We start from the raw sequence: 22,689 nt of genomic DNA on the forward strand, positions 1-22,689 counted from the left end.
TGTGTGTGTGTTAGCTGGCTGGACAAAACCTAAAACCACAATCAGGGATACGATGGTGTCACCACTGTTGTTACCAACTTTCTTTGTTAACTCAGGTTTTCTCCATCAGTCTGCACTCCCATAAAAGAGGGCGTTTGATGCATCATTTGACTCTTTTTGACTCATCATTTGACTCACAGAATACAGAAAACAGAACAAATCAATAGTGTGTCACCTTTTTACCTGGTTGTCATCAGGGAGAACTATGAGAGATATAAAAATGTATTACAGTAAAAAACACTGTTGCTGTAAATAAAGCTAGAGAGGATGCTAGTAGGAGACAGTTTATGGTGTATGTTATTATACTCACTGCTGTCTTTACACCTGCTGCTTATTTCTAAAGTGCACATTAGAGCTCTGAAACTTTAACCTTCGTACATTTATACATGATAATCAAGAAGTGCGTTGAATTCTGACACTGTCTCATAATTAGAGGTATAAATCACTTTACTTTCTGTCCATCAACGTGTGATAAATACCAGTCAACTTCCTAATCTGTGTTTTCTCACCTACATACCAGCTATAAAAACATGTTTATGCATTTTATGCGTCACTAACTGAATGCACTTAACTTCCCGTGGCGATACTTCATACAGTTTGTGCGGCTGTAGCTGCTGGCTTTGTTCAGTGGTATCGCTGACATGCGACTCAGCAGGTTCGTGGATATAATGTATTCCCTCAGCTGGGAATCTGTAGCTCAGAGAGAAAATGGTCAGGGAAGAACTGGTGAAAGGGGGATGCTTCTTAAATCCCAAACTCTGATTATAGCTGTGCAGCATCAGTTACCATGGCGATCAAACCAGGTTAAAAGAGAGCACCTTTGTGACACTAAAAGAAAACGGTCTTTAAACTCAGTATACCTTGGTAACCTTGCTTTGTTGCACACCTCTCATGTGCATAGTAGGTTAAATAAGTGGTGATTCTAAATGGGCTGTAGGTGTGAATGTTGCTGTCGCTGTTTGTCTCGTTTTGTTTTTCCTGATGGGATCGACTCCAGCTCGCTACAGTCCTCAGGGTGAAGCACACATGGCAAAATGGACGGATTGATTATCACCCCATTAAGAGATTAGCAGTTTATTTTTCATCAGTAATTTGAATTTATCTCTTATTTCTCGTGCCAACTGTACGCTCCGATTGACTGCAGTTACAGGGTAGAGACAAAAGATCTGTGCGGTTGAAAAACTTGTTTAGAGTGTTTGATGTGTGTTATTAATTATGAATTGACGTGTACAATCAAATTCACAGATAGCTACAGGGAGTAGGACTGTGTGAGCCTGTTTTTCCTCAGTGGGTGTGTCCTTAATTGGGAGCAGCTTTTTTGTCATGTTTGCATCCAGCCAAGTTCAATAAATCAGCCATATTTCCCTGTGATGTGGCTTTCAGTGATAAGCCCTGCAGCAATTAGTCATACAGTTCTTACAGAGCATGAGGCGCAGCCATTAAAACTTCATCACTTCGTCTCTTTATGCCACGGGGTGAGCCTGGCGGTTCTCAAATCCACACGAAGAACTACGAGAAGTCAGATCGTACAATACAGTGTAGAGTCCAGAGCTCAGTGTTTGGACAGTTGCATGTTTTGTTTTTTTTTTCCAAATCTGCAGCTTTAGCACGTTCAGTGTTAAGTGTCAGCTTAATTTGAGTATGTTTACATCAATACTGAAATAACCCCTTTTAACATGTAGCGCCCAAATTGCAGGAAGGAGGTAAGATGAAAGTGTGGAGGAAAAAAAAGAAACAGAAATAATATCATGTCATCTGCCAAACATGGTGGTGGTTTGGTTTGGCTCGGACACGTATGGTTGCAAATGGAGCAGGCTCGCTGCCATTTATTGGTGATTTCTCTGCTGATGGGAGCAGCGGGATGAAAGCAGAGCTGAACAAGAACGTTCTGTGCGCTCGGCCACAGTCAGATGCATCAAAGCTGAATGGATGACATGTCATCATTCAGCAGGACAATGATCCTAAACATACAGCCGAAGCAGCCAGAGAGCTTTCTGGAGTGAAGAGGTGGAATATTGTCGACCGGTGAAGTCAATCACCTGATTTCAACCCAGCTGAGCTGAGTTCCGCTTGTTGAATGTCAGACTAAAAGCAGAGAGATCCCACAAAGAGCACAAACTGCAGTAAAGATCTGAGAAAGCATCTCTAACACAACATTGAACATGATGATTTCGTTTTGCTTTGTGTGTATCTGTCTTAGTTACTTTTTAAACCCCTGAACTTTGGCCAGTTCTAAAATTAAAGCAGAAGCTTGACACTTATTGTTTTATTTAACACTAAATGTGCACGAAGAACAACTACAAAGAAGCGACGTAACTCGCTAAATATTTGCTAACTCGGATTTTAAAATTGCAGCAGCTGATTCTTTTGTCCAGTTGGTGGCAGTGGAAACAAGACTGGCAGAGTTATTAACTTACACATCCAGCAGTGAAACTTCCAACTGCTGTCATTTCTTTTGGCTTAATGCTTGTTAAGTTGTTGTTCTCTTTTGGGTCTGCTTCTGCTCTGTAACAACACCATAGAGATAAATAATCAACCCACACACAGGTGACAAATTAAAGGAAAAACCACCTGACTTTGTTACGCTGTGAGGTGAATTTTGATTGCATGATTTGTGTCCATTTGAAGGGAAACCACAAATCACTCAATCACCTTTAACCTGTGATGAAACATTTACAGTTGTGACTCGATAATCTGACCCTTAACAATCAGAAAACCTTGCTATCCGACAGGTTTTTAGGAAAAACAAATGGAACCCATTTAAAACAGCCTTAACATACCGACAGCCTTGGATTGCGACTCTGACACGAAATTTTATGTCACAAATAAGGATAACGGCATATTATCTGACTTAACAATCTGACAGATTGGCTACGTTCAGACTGCAGGACTTAATGCTTAATTCAGATTTTTTTTGTGAAATCTGATTTTTTTTGCGAGTTTGTTCACATTTCCAATTAAATGCGACTTGTATGTGATCTGCTGTGTGAATTTCATATGACCCAAAAGTGTCCGGCATGCGCAGAAGAGGACACAACGACGTCACACACAGCAAGCGTGCTCAGTGTTTGCAGAAGTAAACATGGATGGTGGTGGTGGAGCGTAACTGCTGCTCCCCTGCCGTCGCCACCGATGGTGGAAACAGAACATTGATCGCTAACTAAACCAGCGTCAGCAGCCAAGTACTGCCTGTGTGTTCTGGCCACTTCCACCCCGTCAGAGCGCTCCCCCGGGATGGAAGTGGCCCCAACATGCACAATCGCACCGGTCAATTAGGTGTGAAATCCAGCGATGCGTAGTGTTCTAACAATACACTAGTTATTATAACGACTATTAACAACAAATGAGCCTTCAAGCATCAAGCCCTCCTTGTATCTCGACCTCCGTCTTGACAATCCGACAGCCTTGCTATCTGACATAAAAGAAGGTTTTACTTGTAGTGTCGGATTGTCGAGTCTCGACTGTACATCCTGGTGGGAGTGGTCTCTTTCAGGGTAGTCTTGCATGGCCAGACCATTCTGCAGCACCACATGGTCTGATGCACCTCATTATCAATCTGCTATAAGTGGAGAAAACAAACTTTGACTTGTTTGTATTTCTTTGAATGAATCAGAATTGTCTTGGGCGGAGCTAAGTGAAGGATGTGGCGATCGTATAGTGAAACTGTTTTGGTGGAACATTTGCATACTGGGAGGTGAACAATGGAAAAAAACTTGCTGGGCAGCTTGACTGCATGATCCAAATTCTTGGCAATACCAAAAATTTCCAGCGTGAAGGTTGCCAGCCCAGCGGTTCTTGTTGTTTCCTGTAGTTAAAGGGATTTTGGAAACAGTAACTCGTAGATAGCAGAAGGGGAGACCAATAGCAGGCTTCTGGACGCCTGCATCTGGTGGGTCAGACTACTTCCTGGATGACTGTGCCCCCATCCATAGGGCACAAGGGGTTACTAAATGGTGTGATGAGTATGAAAATGATATAAATCTCTGGCTATGGCTTCCACAGTCACCAGATCTCAACCTGGTGGCCTGACACCTTACTGAGACACGTTGAGTTTTCCTTTAAGCTTTAAACTGTTGCCAATCTAAGAGACCAAAAAAAGATGACTGCTGGCTCTGATTGTTGTCTGTCATGGTTCTGCTCTTGACGCTGGAATATTTAGAAAGAGTTGTACAATGCTGTTTCATGACAGGAAGATTTTTTAAAATTCTGTTTTTATTGGGATGTTGAAAAATCTCGTTGTGATCACGCCTGGTTGGGTTTGGCCAATCGTGGTCGGAGGGTACATGGTTGTCATGGAATGTACTGAAATGCATTTATTGAAACGCTAAACTTTAGTACAGTTTTAAAGCACTTGAGAGAATTTATTTTCATGCCACTTCATACGTCTATTCCACTGCAGTAGAGCGAAATATTGTGCTTTTCACTGCAATAGTTACTTTAGTAACTTAATTAAAGAAATACTGTTTTTTGGTATAAATGCAAACCAAAGTTGGAATGATTAGACAACTGACAGAGCTATTCATATCATTATTACTTATTTTTAATGCAAAATTTCATGTTTTTGGCTTCTCAGATATTAGGATTTTCTGCTTTTCCTTTCAGTTATGTTAAATTTATCACTAATTTACTGTTAATTTTGTGATTTGAACTAATATTGATGATTATCTTTAGTTGCAGCACTTTGTAAAGTAGTTAAAAATTACACCTTGTTTGACTGACTTCAACACTATTGGCTGTTTAAGTAAGAGTAACCTAAAGGTACATGACTCTCACTGGCCTTTTAACTTGTTTTTTACTTTTATTTCACTAAAGTAACATTTTCAATGCAGGATGGAGGAGTCAGTACTGTTACTTAAAGTTTGGAGTACAAGCATTTATGTCCAGTACATGCATGCATGATGTATATGCCTTCACTTTAGTTTGAGTTTAGCTCCCCATTGTCAGGGCTTTGCACCTACGCATAACCAGCCAGCGTGTGGGTTCTCGATTATCTCTTTTGATGCAGTGCTGCAGAAGGGAGCGTAGCAGCGGCCGATAGCGGGCTCCATCTGTGTCCAGATAAAAGTGTTAACAAGTCTTACTACTCATAATCGATGTCAGGAGGGCGTGCAGCTCTTCATGCTGCTGATAGATGATGGATGATTACCAGAAATCTCTTTGAGGAAAAAGGAGAACCTGGAAATGTGATATCAATTTACAAAGATGGAGTGACTGCTCTGTGAACAAAGCGGCTGTCATGCACCCACCTACAGTCAACACGATGAAAGTGCATGTGTGTGTGTGTGTGTGTGTGTGTGTGTGTGTACCTGTGTGTTTGGACCGCAGCATTGCTCATTAGCAGGATCATCACGTGCAAATGTATTTGTATATTTCACAATTCGTGCTTTTACCGAGTTCGCCCCAAAACGTCGACATGTGCTACGAGTCCACGAGCGTGTTTACCGGCGTGTGCGTGCGTCTGTGTTTGTGGTGAACCTTCTTTCTAATCTGCCAGCCAGCGGTTGTGTATGAAGTGCTGCTGATGGTGGAGACTATTAGGTCTGTGAAGGGAGAGTTGGCTGTCTTCTCCTGTTCCCCACAGCTCATTTAAACTTCCATCTGATGCTGGAGATTAAACGTCTTCTCGTCGAAGGAGGGATTCTGTGGCCAGACTTGGGCTTCTACTTAAGAATCCTGAATGAGTGAAAAGCATGTAAAGAACCCATTTAGTGGAAGACAACAGAGCGGCGGCGGGTTTGCATGTGCAAACAATGTATCATGCCTCACACGACATACACGGTACCACACATGTGGCCTGGCTTTCCGATCCATCTGGCAGTCTGCGTTTAGGGTTTGCAGATGTCAAGTATACATATTATATTATTATTTATTTTCAAAGCAATTTTTGAAAATGATTTTAATCAGGAATATCTTGTTTCCTTGGTAGCATTTCTGCAAATATATATTCTTAATTCTAAATCCTTTATTACTGTGGAATCCATTGGAAGGATTTATAATATTAGTCTGGAAATTTTTGAGATGCTTTGGAAGGTAATCTGTTAAACTTCTTCCTCTTACAATCCAGACAATAGATCAGGACACATGCAGCTCAAGTTTTGTTCAGTCTATGTTCATACATTGATTTATGCATTATATAGTGAAATTAAGCTTGTGTGTGTTTGTGTAAAAACATGCTGATCACATGAGCATGGGGCAAATTGTCAGGCTTTTATACATTTATTTTATTTATTTGGAATTTTGCTGTGACTTCAAAAGTATTGCTGCAAGTTTTTTAAAAAAAATTGTTTGCTAATGAGATAATTATTTCAGGTCAGACTGGAGGAGAAGTTTGTAAGAGAGCTGCACAAAACTGAAAGGAAATCAGAATCAGGAAAAACTTTATTTATCCCCGAGGGGCAGTTCGGTGGGCAAAGAGCAACACATTAAAAATGAGCAAGAGAAAGAAAAGCAACACACAAAAAACACACAAAAAGCTGGGTAGGCGAAAGCAGCAGATTATGTGCAGTGGCAGGCCTGCTGCCAGTAACGGTATGTGTTGCTGCAGAGTTAGTGAGGTGTCCATATAGGAGGCAGAGATGCCAGCAGCAGATAGTGTACAGCAATAAGTTAAAGGAAAATAATAGTAATAATAATAATTATAATTATAAATTAAATTTACAATTAAAAAATAATTTAAAAAATTTAATTAAATGAAATAAAATATAATAGTAATAATAATAATAATTATTATTACTATATTTATAATTCTAAATTAAATGTACAAATAAAAAATAATTTAAAAAATAAAATGAAATATAATAATAATAATAATGACAATAATAATAATACTCCTCCTCCTACTACTACTACTACTAATAATAATAATAATAATACATTTAAAAATAACAACAAATATATTAAAAAGCAGCAATTAAAACAGCTGTTTGAACAGCAGAATGTACAGAACAATAATATTGCACACTAAAGAAAATCTTTCAGAAGCTTGAGGTTATCGTAGCCCCTTAGAGTTCAGGAGGAGACCAGCATCGGGGACAAAGGCTGCCTCCTTCTCTGGGTCTTACAGGAAAATCTTAATGCATTTAAAGCGGCTCTATTTCCAAACATCAGACACATCATTTAGTAACTTCCATTTCTGAGTGAAAATAAGTGGACAGCTGCTGGTGTCATCCGATACACAAAAAAATGCTACCTGTTAGATTCTGTAATACGATGTGGACGTATTCAGCCAAGGGTTCTTGCACTATCATGTTCGTGAGCAAGCCATAACACACCTCCAGCGCTCCAGGGCAGCACGCTGTGACTCGGTAGAATGAGGGCTCAGCAGCAACACGGGATTTCTTTGACTGACAAGTTGGCATGTCGGTGAGCTGCAGATGCCTCAGAACAATGTAACTTTATCCTCAGAGGTGAGATTTTAAGCAGCAGCTTTTCACAACAGCAGAGTCCAATTTACTCCTCCAGAGCTTAGTCCTTCAAAGCAGACACACGGGGAGAAGTCAGGCTTTCTTTCTGCAACAGTTTAGAAGACTCAAGTTTCAGCATCATCATCATCTGTTTAGAACTTTTTTTCAATTTTATTTTTTAGTTCAGGCACATAGTGTTTTATTTCTCATTTAAATTTTCATGTCTACTTTTTAATGTTTAGGAAAATGCACATCATAAACAAACCTTGTGTGTCGTGTTGCTGATGTTTAAAGCTTCAGTTGCAGGTCACAGAAACTAAAAGCTTGAATTCAGCCAAAATGTAGAAGAGAATTTGCAGCAACCATGACGTAGAAACCCAACAAAATCTTTAAATATGAATCACAAATAAGATTGTACAGTAATTTATTTTTTATTGAGTTTGATCTACTAGTTTTTAAATAACAAATCAGCTGTTATTAGGTGTTTGTCACTTGTTATCCTGCCAAGTACGTGTTATTAAATGTGAATCAATCAGTGTTCTTGGCAGGGTGATTCTCATTTTAAGTGATAAGAAAGTAAAAGTATTTTCAGCCCTGGTGCTTTTTAGAAACCAAAAAGAATATTCGACATGCACATCAAAATTTTATTTTCCCTTAATGTGGTAACGTGCTCTCCAGGTCTGTTATTCAATTTACCAAAATCAGATATTGCTCTGAAAATACCGCAATCAAAAAGCTTCTCCCTCAGAATATAATGATAAAAAAAGAAATTTTTGCCATATCATAAGTTTGCACATGCAGTTGGTAGTAAGACACAAAATTAAAATAAAAATTTTGAAGGCAATCTATTTACTGCTTAATTTAATGCTTTAATTTAAAGTGGAATATTCTCTAAAGTCAGGTTAAAATAGTTTCTGATAAATGCAGTTTACTCGCCCACCTACCCACAAACACAAACCCCTCTGCACTGGAATGATGCTCAGTGTGTCTCAGTTCGCAGCTAATTAGATTAAAAATGACTTTTCCCCTGATGGACAAAAACTTATTAGAACTCTGCTCTGAAGTGTGAAAGAAGCTCACAAAGCTTGAGAGCAGCTTTCCCCACATAGATTTTCCTATCTTACATTCAGCAACCCCAATTCCACATGACTTTTTCTTATTTTTTCAACATGGTGTTTGGGCGTTTTATCATATAGATGCAGTCAAGCAGCAGAGAACTTGTAACTTTTGCTGCCTCTTGGCCAGGACGCCCTTGTAAAAAAGGTTTTTAATCTCAGTGGGTCTTTCCTGGTTAAATAAAGGTTAAATAAAGAGAAAGACAGTAAATGTGATGGAAAGAGAACCTGCAGGCCTTCTAGAAGTTAAACTGCTGAGGACACTTTGCCTCTGTGTGAATGAATCGTAACTAGTTTATCACCCAGACATGCTTTTTCTACTTTCTTAGTGTTTTATTTTTCTTCCCAAATAGCAATTTTTATTGACCTTAGACCAACATGAAGGATAAAGACGCACCATGTAAGATTTTTGTACCAAACCATAAGTGCAGTTGTGTATTTAGGACACTAGAGGGCACTGCCGCCTCACAAAAGGACCAGCTGCCATGGCAGAGTGAGCTATGTGCTGAACCTTCAACCCAAAGACAAAGCAGACTGAAGCAGAAAATGCTCTGATGCTCCCATATGTAGTCAACTGACATCCAGACATGATCATTCTGGACTTGTCTGTGTCCTTTGTACTCATTTAGTGAGATTTGTGTTTATATAGCAGGACGACTTGAGGTTTTTCATTTTTCTGTAGCAATGGCAGGACTTTTAAGCATTTTAGTCTTTTCTTTTGAATGCATTTGAGGTGTTTGGACATTGATGGAGACAGAAATGAGTAGAAATCGTTGTTTTATGTTGAAGCTGTTCATTCATACAAACAAATTAAGTGGTTTTAAAGTACAGTAAGCAAATATTGGAATTCAGTTTGGGGAAACTGCAGAAACACACTTTGCAAAAACATACATTTCCATTTGGTAACTGTGCCAAATGTCCTTCATCCACCTGTTTAATTATTTATTTAAAAGATGAAAAAAGTCCAGTAGCACTATTTAAAATATCCTGTGGAACTAAAAAGGTAAACCTAAGCAATGTAATGGAGTTGCCCACCTAATATGTATACAAGCATCTGCACATGATTGCATGTGGAAGGGTGTGTGTGAAAGAGCAGGAATCTGTTCTCGTCAGACGTGTGCATAAATCAAAGCAGCCACCTTTTCTTTTTTTTTTTTGTTGCTGTTGTGTAAGTGTGTGTGTAAAAACCAGAGGAACCTACCGGATCTGTTTAAATGGTTCCTATTTATGCTATTTTATTTGTGCTTAGGTATTTATTTGACACGCATTTCTTTGATGTTACACTTTCCCTTTGGGGTCTATTAATAAAAAACACACATCTTATCTTATCTGCAGCAGAATCATAAACGCACTTCTCCTGGGGCGCTTTAAAGATGACTGACACCACCACAGACATTTTTTTTTTTTAGCCATAAAATGAAAACCTTAATGTTGTAATTGCCCCACAACAACAACATACAGAATGGAAAGTGGTGGTAGCCCTCAGCTACACTGCACTGCTTCTTGGTTGTGTCAGTTTGTAAAGGGCTTTCTCACCATCCAGTGGCTATTAGTAAGTTTAAGCATTAAGTTTACAACCTACTAATTTATGTGTCAGTGTTCTAGCTGTTAAACTTCACGGCACAACTTCACACGACTTGAAACCGATTAATCATTTATGACTATTATGTGACTTGAGAAATGCGTCTCATTTCAATCAGTCTTTCGCTTCAAGGCGGTTTATGGATTTTTATTAGAATTAAAAAGGGGAAGGATGGATTGATGGGGGGGGAAAAGATTCATCTCCAAAACCATCAAGAGCTGGAATGTCAACAAGAAAAACCCAATCACAGGTTGCATGATCTTCTCAGGAAGTCTTTTAATCCGTAAATGTATTCTTGTCTACAACTCTAAAGAAAAAAAAAAAACAAAAAAGATGCAAAGGGTTAAATATCCCCACTCGCCCCATCCATATACACAAACACACCTTTATTGCCCCAATGTAATTTCTCGTGTACTCTGCAACTTTTAAATCACAGATCATGTTGGAACACATTCTTGGAATGCTCCTTGATGTGGGAAGCATCCCAGACATTAACATCTGATGCAGATTTTAGCAATCAACGTTCAACTTACCTCAACTTAAACATTTTGTGTTATTAAAGTGAGAGTCAGATATTTCACTGGGGATGGACCCTTCTGTATCTGCCATAAAGATAACAGCTTCATGAATCTGCTGACTGAACTGCATTGATTGAATTTCCCTTCTGGGATAAATAAAGTATTTTTCATTTCATTTCGTTTTTTCATTTCATTTAGAAAAACAACATTCAAGTCTAATTTAAACAGTTAGTTACAATTTAACTTCTTTTTATTAGTTATTCAGGAAGTCCAAGCTGCTTTAAAGTCTTACATTGTTTGCTGCAGGGTCCCAGTATCTCCTGTACATTGTGTTTGCTTTTTTGAAAATGGCCTTTTTTTAAAAATTAAATTTGAGATATGCACATACTAGCTTCATATTTACTCTCACATCAGTGTTTTTGGATAATCAGTGACCCTGGAGAGAGGATTAAAGAGGCTGAGATCTTGCAAAACACAAGTAGTGTGTGTAAATCTGCAGGTTGCCTCATTTTGTCAGTGAATAAATGTAAGAATCTGATAATACGAGTTTTGCCAGATTACTGTAAGAAATTGAATGAAAGAGAAACAGGAGCAGTGGAAAAGAAAAAAGGTTTTTCATTCGGTTTTGTAGGAATTGTTGCCGCTAGGTGGCGCAACTGACCCGTGACATACATTGGGAGTCAAAGCAACCTGTTCCAAAGGCCGGAGAACCCAACATGAAGGATCGGGCCTCTGGAGTAAAGGCCAGTGGAGGGAACACAGTCTGCCACCACAGGAGTTGAGTGTAGAAGTTAAATATTTAATTTAGTAAATTTAGTTTGACCTGATGGTGGAGAACGAGCTCAGTGAATGTTAAAGCCCTTTAGGTTTAATTTCATGTACTTTACTGTGATATAATACCAGTTTTTAGTTTGTCTTTACACAGGAGAAAGCTTTGTACACTGCGTTTTATTCTAAATAACTAAACGGTGCCACTGAGTTTCTTTGTCTGTCTTTCAGATATTAATCCCTTATAATATTAACTGTGCGCCTCCACGTGGGTCCACGCTTCTAAAACACATACAGATGACAAGCAGCCACTCTGACTTTCATTTAAATCTGTTTTTTTATTTGTATTTTTCTTGTATGGAACAGATTCGTAGCTCTTTAATAGCCATCAGGTGCCGCACAGGACTCACAGTAGCTGTGTGACCGAATCAAACGCTGCTTATCACTTTATCACTGGGCCCTCAGTGAGCTCTCACCCAGAGCTTTGTGTGTGTGTGTGTGTGTGTGTGTGTGTGTGTCCTTTGCTCTGTTATGCTTTGCAGATAATAAACCGGCCCCATATAGCCGCTTGGGGGCGTCGTATCTCGGTACGATTACAGACGCATTGTCGCCTTCCGTGCCATAAAATGGAAGATATGCCCATCGAAGGCGCCAGGTGAGCAATAAGACGGAGCAATTGAGACAGTTTGGATCGTGTTTACACCTATGCACCAGCGCCAGGCTCTCGCTACACATTAACCAGACGATATACAAATGAAGATATGGCGATGATAAACTCGAGACTCGAGGGGCAATAGACAGAGTAATCAGCGGGGATGTCACAGTCGGTTCACTGTGGCCGAAAGTAACACTTGTTCTGTGCGTGATGCTGCTTTAGAAGCGGCGAGGTGCCACTTTTCTGGAAACCTTTTCTGCCTTTCAGGTGGAAATTGCTTTGCCAATTGGATAGAAAAAATCATTTTAAAGAAAATATTGGCCTCGTGTGTTTAATTTCTTTTTAGATGTGTGCTGGATTTTTCTGGAACACCACTTTCCCCACAGCCCAAATAAAATCCACCACTTTTTGTCGCAGCATATATTAAATATCTTGCATTTATCGCTAATAAAATAAAACCTTTAACTGTAGTGTGCGGCCTCTTGTCCAGGTAGAAATCTCAGGTATGATCTCTTTATTTTTTCGGGGAGGGGGGGCTTTTAACTTATCTTAATTGGACTCTTTGAACACAGCCTGGACTGTTATCTCCACATGAAGTGGGCAAAGAGACTTCCATCCCAAAACGTGCCAACAGCTCTTTTTTTTTTTTTACAGGATCTCCAAAAACCTGTACGCGTAAAAGGTGACCATTTAGGTTCCAATTGCGCAAAAAGCGAGGCACACACACACACTAAGAAGAAAAAAAAAATGGCATTTCAATATTTTTATTGAAACTTTCAAGAACACGAATGTCGATGTTGTAAACTAGACAGAACTCCAATACAACATAACCCCACTGACAACTTAAGAAACACAAAAGAAACTATTATGCGGCACTTTTACGATCAGGTTCGCAAAGTTGTTGTTTTTTTTTTTCTTCTTTTTTTTTAATAACAGAAAAAAAAAATAGTCCACTTTTTTTTTGTCACACTTCAACGACACTTCTTTTGCTCTTCAAAACAAAACAAAAAAAGATCTTTTTTTTTCTTTTTCAAGCCATTGGTGCAGTGCGTTGTCGCTTTTTCATTCGGTTTAAACAGTAGCACTTCACACACGGGGACAACAAGTGAAAATACAATGGCACATGAGTGTGAATAACTAGCTCGGTGGATATTTTTTTTTTTTTTTAGGGGGGGAAGGGATTAAAGTCCATATTTTAAAAGGGGGGGTATAAATGCAGATGGCAACAAAAAAAAGGATAATAGCCCACAAACTATCTTTACACAGGTATATCGACAATAAATTAAGAACAGATCCCTAGAAACGAACTACTCCGTTGTATTTACACGCAATAACAATATGAAATAATTACATAAATATTTTATATATCCCTATTTACACCGATGATCAATACTACCTTTCATTTTTTTTTGTTTTGTTAATATTTACTTTAAATTTCTGCTTCCCTTTGCCTGTTTTGGGCTAAAATTACGCATGCTTGGGCCACAGTTTAGTCCCGGAGCACCAGTCATCTCAGTAGGCCTATTCTGATTTTTTTAAAGAAAAAAAATAAAATGTTTTTTTCAAATTTGATAACCCAATTAAAAAGACAATTTAAAGTGTGTTGAATATATTCAAAACAGAATATTTCCTATGCTTAAAAATAATAATTAAAAATAAAAAAAAACATTCGATGGGGAGGTTTTAGGACATGCAAGATTTGTTCAATCGATCAATTAATAGTGTACAACAAAATACAGCAGTCTTTTAAAAAGGTAGGTCGAACGGTAGTGAATTCAAATAAGTCCAATCAATTCCGAGTGCATATTAAAACACATCTCTCCTCGTGTACAATAAAGTTAGGAGACGGGACACAGCAGCAACTTCTCCTCAAAGTCTGTAAGTCCACACCCCCGTGCCAACGCTGAAGCTTCAATACTTGTACGGTATTCAAATGACAGGATAAAAGTGTTGTTTAATTTAACAAAAACAAAAAAGAAAGAGAGAAAGAAATATACATATTAGATGTATTAAACAAAGTGCATTTCAGAAACTAAAAAGTCCAACAGTTTTTAGTTGTTTTTTTTGTTTTTCCTTTTAAAACCTGCGTGAATCTACGAGGGTGTCCTCCTAAATGTCTTCATCAGCGTCAACACTTTTCATGACAACAACGAAACGAGAAGCAGGTGGTGAGTTTTATTAAAAAAAAAAAAAAAAGAGAGAAACAAAGACAATCCTAAGGGGATCCGCTCCGTGGCCTGTCCTGATTCGTGTCCAGTCCACTGACCAGTCGCTGGATGCTCTGGAGCTCGTTGGCGGCGTCCTTCTCCGTGCAAGTTTTTGGGGAAATTGAGACCGATCCGGAGGATATTGTGGACAAGTGGCTCGTCACCTCCGATGTGGAATCCAGGGTGACAGCGGACACCGGGCTGGCCGGGACGATGCCGTCCGCTTTCAGCTCCGTGCCGCCGCTGGCCATGGAGGGCATGGCGGTGGTGAGCAGGGTGCTGTCCGGTACCGTCATGGGGAGGGAGTAAGGGCTGTACCTGAGTCGGGGGCGCACTGCGTTCAGGAAGGGGTGCCGGTGCACCGAGGAAGAGGCGGCAGACGAGGCTGCCGCGGCCGCTGCCATGTAAGTGTACGGATAAGGGAACAAACTGCCAAACGGAGACATGGCAATGCCCTGCGGATAAATCAGAAACGCAGCGTCAACCACAAAGCTGGTATCACAGACAGCACATAGACAGTAGACCACCACACCGTTTAAGCACGTCTGCGTTGGTAACACATGTGCCAAAAAAAGAGTAAAATCCAGGGCAAGTGCATGGCGTTTAAGGGTCTTGTACAAGAATGTGTGAGTTAAAGTGGTGGAACAAATGCGTAAAAATAATGAATCAACGTGACTCGCTTTAGGCTTTTAATTCCACTGGCCCAAAACGAAGATCTGGCTTAAAGGTAATACAAAATTAGTCTGTCGTGCCATATGCTTCCTTTTAGGTTTTTTTTTTCTTCCACAAATCTAGTCCAAACAAAATATAATGCAGCAAAGCTTTACCACCTACCAAGTAAACATCTTTGTTTCTTGTTCAAGAATTTGTAAAACAAATGAAAATTCCTGACGTTTGATGCAGCTATTAAATAAGACACGTTGCAGATATACCATTTGTTTTGACAGTAAATGGAGAAAAGACGTATTTATTGACTATTAAAACATAATGTTGTTTGCCTCTCTGAGCCAATGAGGCATTTTAATACTCTCCATTTCGGCTCTAAAACACAGACTTAATGAGCTCATATCAAAAGATTGCCTCACACCTATAGGTGTTGCAAGGCGTTCTCCTTCTTTCAAAGTCAGTTGTTCTTAAGGACTGCTAGTTAGGCTTCACAGTATCCACAACAACAGTTCCATGAGAAGCCTAATAAAATGCTCTCTAATAGTCAGACGCAGTTTGAATACAGCTGCCTGACTTTTCTCTGAATAAGAGCCTGTTTGGCGTTAAAACAAAATAAACAAAAAATGCGCAACAACACACACACACACACACACACACACCTACACACACACACACGCACTTATAGTTGTGTTTAGAACTCACATACTTGAACTTATGCACATTAAAGATATCCCTCTATGTGACATATTAAATGTGGCACATAGGCCTCCAAGGCCTAATCTGCTCTACTGTACTCAACATGTGCTTTACGCAAAGCTGCGTGTAGGCCGAGGCCAAAGAAAACAGGTTTTACCTGTGATGCCAAGACATGTTGCTGCAGATGAAAGGGCAGGCCCGGCGCCCCCGTCAAGCTCTGCGGAGGGGATGCCATGCTAGTTGTGTCCATGGTGCTCACCCCTCCTGTGGACACGGCTGCCAATAGTGGTCCCATGCCCGCGGCCATGTTTGAGAATGCACCTCCCATGTTGAACTGACTGGGGTGCAAGAGAAACGGATGCGCACTTCCGAGGTGATTGAAAAACTGTTGTCCTGTTAGGCCTGTTGGAAATCCAAAGTTATGCAGGTGGCTGTGGCCTATGTGTGCGCTGTCAGTCTGAACAGTCAAAGGCATGAAGCTGTCCTTGCTTATTGACCTACATTCGTCCGTTTTGGGCTGGTCCAGGTTCGGACTCTTGAGGTCTTCTCCAGAGCGAGTGGTGCTGGAGATGACAGTGATGGGGCTCTGTCGTGAGTCTGCCTGGCTTTTCTCAGTCCTGGGGCCGCTTTCGCGGACCCTGCTGGTAGAGTCACTGTTAGTGAAGGGATGGCCCTTCGCTGGGCTCGCTTCATGATCCTTCCCGTCCTCCGTGGTGGTGGAAATCTTGCTGGAGTCCGGACCATCTTTATTGTGTCCATCTTTGCTCTCATCGTCGCTGTCTTCATCGCTGTCGCAGAAATCTGTACATGCAAGAGAAGGAGAGTGTCAGTTGGCTTTGTGCACACTGGGGGATCGTGAACATAATATTATCTGCCACATTGCTGTTGGCCCTCAGAGACGGAATTCAAAATAAACGTGACGGAGATTTATTGCACAGTATGAAAAGTTTTACACGTTCGTGCACTTTGGCACACTGAGTCAGTTCAACAATTACAATAATAATAAAGTTTATTTCCCATTGTTTCCAATAATATTTGGATAGCACACACACTGGCACAAGTTGCTAGTTTTATTTATTATTTTTTGTACATGCATTATTGTGCACATTACTGGAAAACCATTTGTAACAAGACTGATAACTTGTCTGAACACATTACTGTGTCATCAATTAATAAGGAGATTCATTTTTTTCGTGGTGTTTATTGTTAATCAGACAGCGCAGAGGACTGTTCTATCAATTCTCCTCGTGGGAATGAGCTGCATGTAAATTATCACTTAGTCACTGACTGGTTGACACTGACGACGTTTATTCTTAATCTACACATTAACACGAACTTTTTAAACATTTTTGCCCACGACTTGACACGCGCCGTGTGACCGGAGCAGTGACTGATGGTGGGGTCTGTCAGCCTACCTTTCAGGTGTGGGGGGCCCACTGTGGACACTGCGGGGGACGAGGCCTGGCCGAAGCACTTAAAGGAAGCCTGCTCTCCAGAGGAGTCGTCTGAGGCCCCGTTTTCCTTTTTCTGCTGCTCCTCGTATGAACGCATGGATTGCAGAGCCAGCTGTTTCCTGTGCACAAGTACCCGGGTTATTATAGGTGGTAATCACAGTCCTCAGGTCAGAAACGATATCAGCAGCACAATGAATGACGGAGGAGCTTATTTGGACATTATTATTTTTTTCGGTTCCAAGCTTTAAGACTTGTCTCCTCTTGTCTATTATTATGTTGGATTAGAAAGTGTGACGAGGCAGACTCCCTGCGGGTCATTGTGGAAGCTTAGAAGCGTTAATCCAACAATATCACTGAGTTTCTTAATGTGGATCTCAAGACATCTGTCTTACCTCTTTTCCCGCCTCCCATTGCCAGTGTCACGGAATCCTTTGGCAAATGGGTTATGGTCTATTTTCAGTTGGGTTATCTGGAAAAACAAAAATTCAAACCGTGCGTAAAAATGTGAACGAAAATGGAACATCCCCAAAATATTTTCATTCGGTGTTAATTGAACGCCAGGGCCACTGCTCATTTTTGCAAAGTTTATAAAAGATGGCGATGATTGTCCCACAGGCCAAAGCTGCACACTGCCATATTTTTTGGTTGCACATATAAAACACACATTTAGCAAAAACACGCAAGCACACAATCGCACGCGAAGAACCGCACGAGTCCTACTATATTGGCACGTTTTTTCCATGAGAGCAAAATATGCTGCTTTGTTTGTAACTCTTGCAAAACTTTACTCCCTCACCACTTCCTCTCCATCCCCGGTGGGGTTACCACTGCACATGTGAGGAGAGATGTGGTGCCATCGTTTTCCAACAATTTCAAAGAGCTGAGATGATTTTCATTAGTTTTGCCTCACAGAGAATGAAATGCTACCATGCAGCACAGTCTGACAAAATGCCCCTCCTTTTTTTTCTCTTTTTTTCTTCTTCTCCGTTTAACCTCACTGTGTTGCCCCTCTTCTTCTTTTTTCATTTCTCAACCCCCAACCCTTTTAGTTTCACACACACACACAGCCTACAAGCAGACGCACACACACGCAGAGAGAGGGAGAAACATAGTCTGGGTCTGTGCCAAATCCTTTCCACGTGATTAAATAAAAGGAAGATAACCTGTATAACATTCCTCAGAATTATTACTTTCTTTCCATAGGCTGGTGAATGTGGCACTTACTCGCACCATCATCCCCCCCACACACACCCCCCCTCCACTATGATACTCCACTCTCACAGCCTCCAACAAATAGCCTATGACGTCTTTCATATTTTATGACAACAAAATGGTGCAGAGCATGAAAGACGGAGAGGAAAGCGCGTGTGACAGGACGGAGGGACGCACCAGCTCCATTTTAGATAAATATTCAGGATATACCTTGAAGCCTCTGAGCAATAATTGTCCTTACCTTGTCATTCTGATAAGCAGTCACGGCAATGAAATCCGTTTCAGGAAAAACATAAGTCCTGAAGGTACTGTACGGGAGTTTGAGAATATCGTTGGCCCTCACAATGTGAAATCGAGGCTGATATTTGTGCATCGAGTTAAGAATGGTCTGCAAAACACAGTCAGACAAAAAATAATGTATTAATTATAAAAGGGATTAAAATACAGCTAAAGATTTACGCACAATTTATGTCACACTGACATTTGTGATCGTTGGTACAGAATCCGAGCATTACGCACGCCGCTAAAACGCTCACTTTGATTTAAATAGGAGGTGACTTTACAGAAAATGGACAGATTCGGCAAAAAATCTGTAGCTTGGTAATTTTGACAATTTATAAATTGGGTCATAAACAAGATTGTGTCAACGTAATGGCGTTTGTATTTTTTTTTCTCTCTCCAAACATCAACAATAAAATAAATTGTGCGTAAATAAAATCAAACAGCACCAAAACCGTGAAATATAAATTATTAAGACATGTGTCTACTCAAGCAGTAAGTTGATAAATAGGAAAATTGACATACATTAGTTGAACTTACAAATCCATGCTTGTCGGAGATGTTATTTGTCAGCTTGAGTTTGTGAAAATTGACGACTTTTGACATCCACTGTTCGCCAGTAGCCGGACTGTCCGGGTGAATGTACATCCTCTTTGGCATTTCGGGGTCGGCCTTTCCTGCCACCATCCAGCGGGAGTTATGAAATTTGTACCTGCAGTCGTCGGCTGCAACTATATCCATCAAGAGTATGTATTTGGCCTTCTTGTCCAGACCGGTGCACCTCACTTTGAACGGGGGAAACATTCGCCTGTGACACAGGAAAACAAACCGTGAGCACGAGTGTGGTAGCAAACAAAACTTTGAGTAAAATATCCAGCAATATATACAAAAAAAAGCTGCAATATTTTTTTTAGATAGACATAAATAGTATATGCCTGTCAGTATACGAAGTGCGTTATATCGCTTTAACAAGTAGCCAACGTGCTGCTATTATTTTTAATTTGCTCGAGATAAGTCAGCCGAAAAAGCGTCTAAGTGTCATATGTGCAAGTCCAACCAATTGTAGTATCTCTCCAACAGAATATACCCCCGATTTACCCACGAGACAACGCGTAAACACGAAATGAATCTTGAGTTTTAACGCCCTGAAAGGCCTACACGCAGACACAGCAGCCATCTTTGCATACTGTCACTGGTGGTGATGACGAAAATAATTTTGTCAGAGCTTTACGCACTCAGAGTCGTCACATTAATAGAGTAATCCGTCAACTAAACTTTGGACACAAGGAGCACGAAAATAACAAGAGGGATTATAAGCAAGCCACATTTTTATATCAAAACGTGTGTGAGGCTTAACATTAATGATGCATCAGCCACATGCGTAATCCTTTTTATTCTATTTGCCATCGTTACAGACATGTTGGCAAACTGTTTACCACAGACCTCTGCAGGCTGCATGAACACACAACTCTCACTTTGTCTGCAGATTGTGTTTCATTTGTTTTTTTTCCCTATAAAGCTAAAAAATATCTGCAGAAAGTTTTGGGTTGTGTTTTTGTTTTGTAGTGAAAGCTGAGACGTGCAATAAAGGTCATATTTGCATGACATTTGTGGGGCAATTTTGCACTAATGCAAGTTTAATTATTACAAATTAGACTAATAGAAAGGCTGCATGGAATAGCTGTAGGGATTGTCTAAATCAAAGCAGCGTATCTGTGTATAATAATAAATCCACTCCCCTCATGTGTTATCAATACGCACTACAGATAGGCTCATACATGACAGTTTTTTAGGCAAGAACACACAAAAAATATATTTCACCTTCCAGATTTTGTGATCACCATCTCAGTGCCTCTCTTGTGGAAGAGTTCCCAAAGCTCCTTGGCTTCCAGGTGAACTTTTGGGTCGTCCTCCACCTCCTCCTCAGGCTCCAGAGTCTTCAGAGGCCTGAGGTGGGCGGCCGCAGCCTGGTGCCCCAGAGAGGAGAAGTGCAAGCCGGTCTCCGCGGCTCCCATCAGCTGGTCCATGATCGGCTTTCCGAGGGCGCCCGGCAGAGAGAGCGAGCCGCTGGGAGGGAGAGCCAGGGCCGGGAAGAAAGGAGGCTGGTGACCCAGCATTGCACTCATGGCAAATTCCGGACCCCGGTGAGGTATAAACGGATGATATGCCATACTTGATCCCTGTATGACTGGATCTCTCATCAGGAAGTTCATCCAAGTGCAGGCAACAAATGTAGACGACTGGTTGGATGGAGAACAATATTTCTTACAAGAGTGGAGCCTGCGTACAGGAGCAGCAAGTGAGGACAAAAATAAAAAAAGACGAAAAGAAAAATAAATCTGAAGCTGGAAAGCTTAGGAAATTCCTCCTTCAACTTCGGCAGGAACAAGCATCCAGTATTTTTTTTTTCTTCACAAGTTGCTGGGAAAGCTACAGTCCTTTGCTGAATTTTGATCAAAAGTCTGCAAAGTGAAATGTAAAAATGTTCTCCATTAATCTTCAAGAGTGCTGCGAGAGCGATTTTCTTCGGAGCTTGACGCGCATCGGACACCTTCTGTGTCTCGCTGGCTTTCGGACATTAAGTCGAATTAAACCAACTGGGGTGAGTCACTTAATTGACTGCGGCGCATTCTTTCTCTTCTGCTGCTGTTTACAATATCGGCATTCCTGTTAAAAAGGGTTCCTTCTTATTGGCTTCAGTCCTGCAGCGAGGGCGACGTGTTGAAATATTTCGATAGCGCCGAATAATCCCCCTGCCTTTACTTGCTCCGGACATGCACCCTCACACGCACACACACACTTTATTCCTCCTCTCTCTTTCGCGCACACACACATTTCAGAGAAAGACGTGTTCAGAGAAAGGAGTCCGCTGACGGCCAGAGAGAGAGAGAGAGAGAGAGAGGTGGTAAGGTCCCAGCTCCGTGATTTTCCTAGCGCCTCTGTGGCCCATAGGGCTTCATACTGTATGGATGTGTTGCATGTTACGAGTAGCAGCGCTCCGTTTGATTGGCTCTTTGACGCTTTCGGACCAATTGTGTGGCTGCGTAGGCGTGGTTGGGTGGAGGGGACAGACTTCAGACTTATAAAAAGGTGTTTGGAAACTCAAAAGGGCTTTGCCGTGAAACACCACCCTGCTCCAGTCGGTGTTGTGTGAATATGTCAACATCGTTATAGAAGTTGCGCTATCGGTCGGTCTGTGAGACCCAGCGAAAGGGGAGAGAGAGCAGACGAGCCAAGCCGGGAAGCCGGCCCGCTCTGCCGGCGTGATGTTGTTGCTCCGTCGCGCTGCTCGACTTCCCCCTTTCTGTCCCAGCCGTGTTTGCGCGCTTTGAACGTCGCCAAACACAATTTTTATTCATTCATAATTGTGATTATTTTACGATCCAGCAGCGTTCACTTCGCGCTCTTGCAGAAGCTGCACACATTTAAACTGCGCCGAAAAAGCAGCAGAGTCGCCAACATTTGGTCCTCATGTGAAATCAAAGCGCAGGAAAATATGACGGATGAAGCGCTCTATGATAAGTTCATGTGTCGTTATTAAGAACGCTGTGGCGCCTCTGAAACGTTCAGCCACTGTTAGTTATACGTTTTTATTTACGTTTATTTTAATCTAGGCGATTCTTTTGGGGTTTAAGATGTGTTTATTATTTTTTTCCTGTATTGCCATCTTGGAAATAAGCAATTACGCAATTAATTTCTACTTTTCCTCTGCAGCCTAAATTTGGATTTGAGTCAGTGTGAGAGAAGTCAATGCTGTATGGCGATGCATTTATTGTAGCCCCATGAGGAAACGTGAAGACGTGATTTTGTGTCTAACTCGTGGGTATTTTCATTCTGACTTGAAATCTACAGATACGTTGACGTGAGCTGGAGACTGACCTCATATCACACGTTTGCGCGCAAACAGCCAGAGGAGCAGAGTTCAGTGAGGATGCGTTCACTGGCGCTTCTGCATTATCAAGCCTTCCACCAAAACGTCTGTGTTTTTGAATCATACCAATCAATTGTGCTGTTAAATATAGCACGCTTTCCCGGCACAACTGTCTCTCTGGGAAACAACTCCGTTACTGTCCCTCTCTGCAAAGTGACAGTTGC

The 22,689-nt window shown here is 40.9% G+C and overlaps 1 protein-coding gene across 2 annotated transcripts; it reads right to left on the reverse strand.

The window, feature by feature from the left end:
• Positions 1-12,828: 12,828 nt before the first annotated feature.
• tbx3a (T-box transcription factor 3a) lies at positions 12,829-21,488 on the reverse strand. 2 transcript variants are annotated; one of them, XM_008295915.1, is made up of 7 exons: positions 20,416-21,488; positions 19,135-19,402; positions 18,557-18,703; positions 17,496-17,572; positions 17,065-17,222; positions 15,807-16,450; positions 12,829-14,742 (listed from the first exon to the last, which is right to left on the reverse strand). In XM_008295915.1, exons 1-7 carry the CDS (start codon positions 20,805-20,807, stop codon positions 14,296-14,298), a joined length of 2,133 nt encoding a protein of 710 aa, XP_008294137.1. In that variant the 5' UTR covers positions 20,808-21,488; the 3' UTR covers positions 12,829-14,295. The 2 variants fall into 2 exon arrangements, with proteins under 2 accessions (XP_008294137.1, XP_008294135.1); XM_008295913.1 differs by having other exon boundaries at positions 19,120-19,402.
• Between the last annotated feature and the right edge of the window lie 1,201 nt (positions 21,489-22,689).

Source organism: Stegastes partitus, unplaced genomic scaffold (assembly GCF_000690725.1).
Source record: "Stegastes partitus isolate 25-593 unplaced genomic scaffold, Stegastes_partitus-1.0.2 Scaffold1085, whole genome shotgun sequence".
Taxonomy (NCBI): Eukaryota; Metazoa; Chordata; class Actinopteri; family Pomacentridae; genus Stegastes; species Stegastes partitus.

Bases quoted from the DNA above. Each gene is read 5' to 3' on its own strand.
- tbx3a (XM_008295913.1), bottom strand. From the start codon at position 20,807: ATGAACTTCCTGATGAGAGATCCAGTCATACAGGGATCAAGTATGGCA. The intron at 19,403-20,415 runs GTGAAATATATT...CCTGTGTCACAG, and splicing joins GTGATCACAAAATCTGGAAG to GCGAATGTTTCCCCCGTTCA. The intron at 18,704-19,119 runs GTATGTCAATTT...TGTGTTTTGCAG, and splicing joins GATTTGTAAGTTCAACTAAT to ACCATTCTTAACTCGATGCA.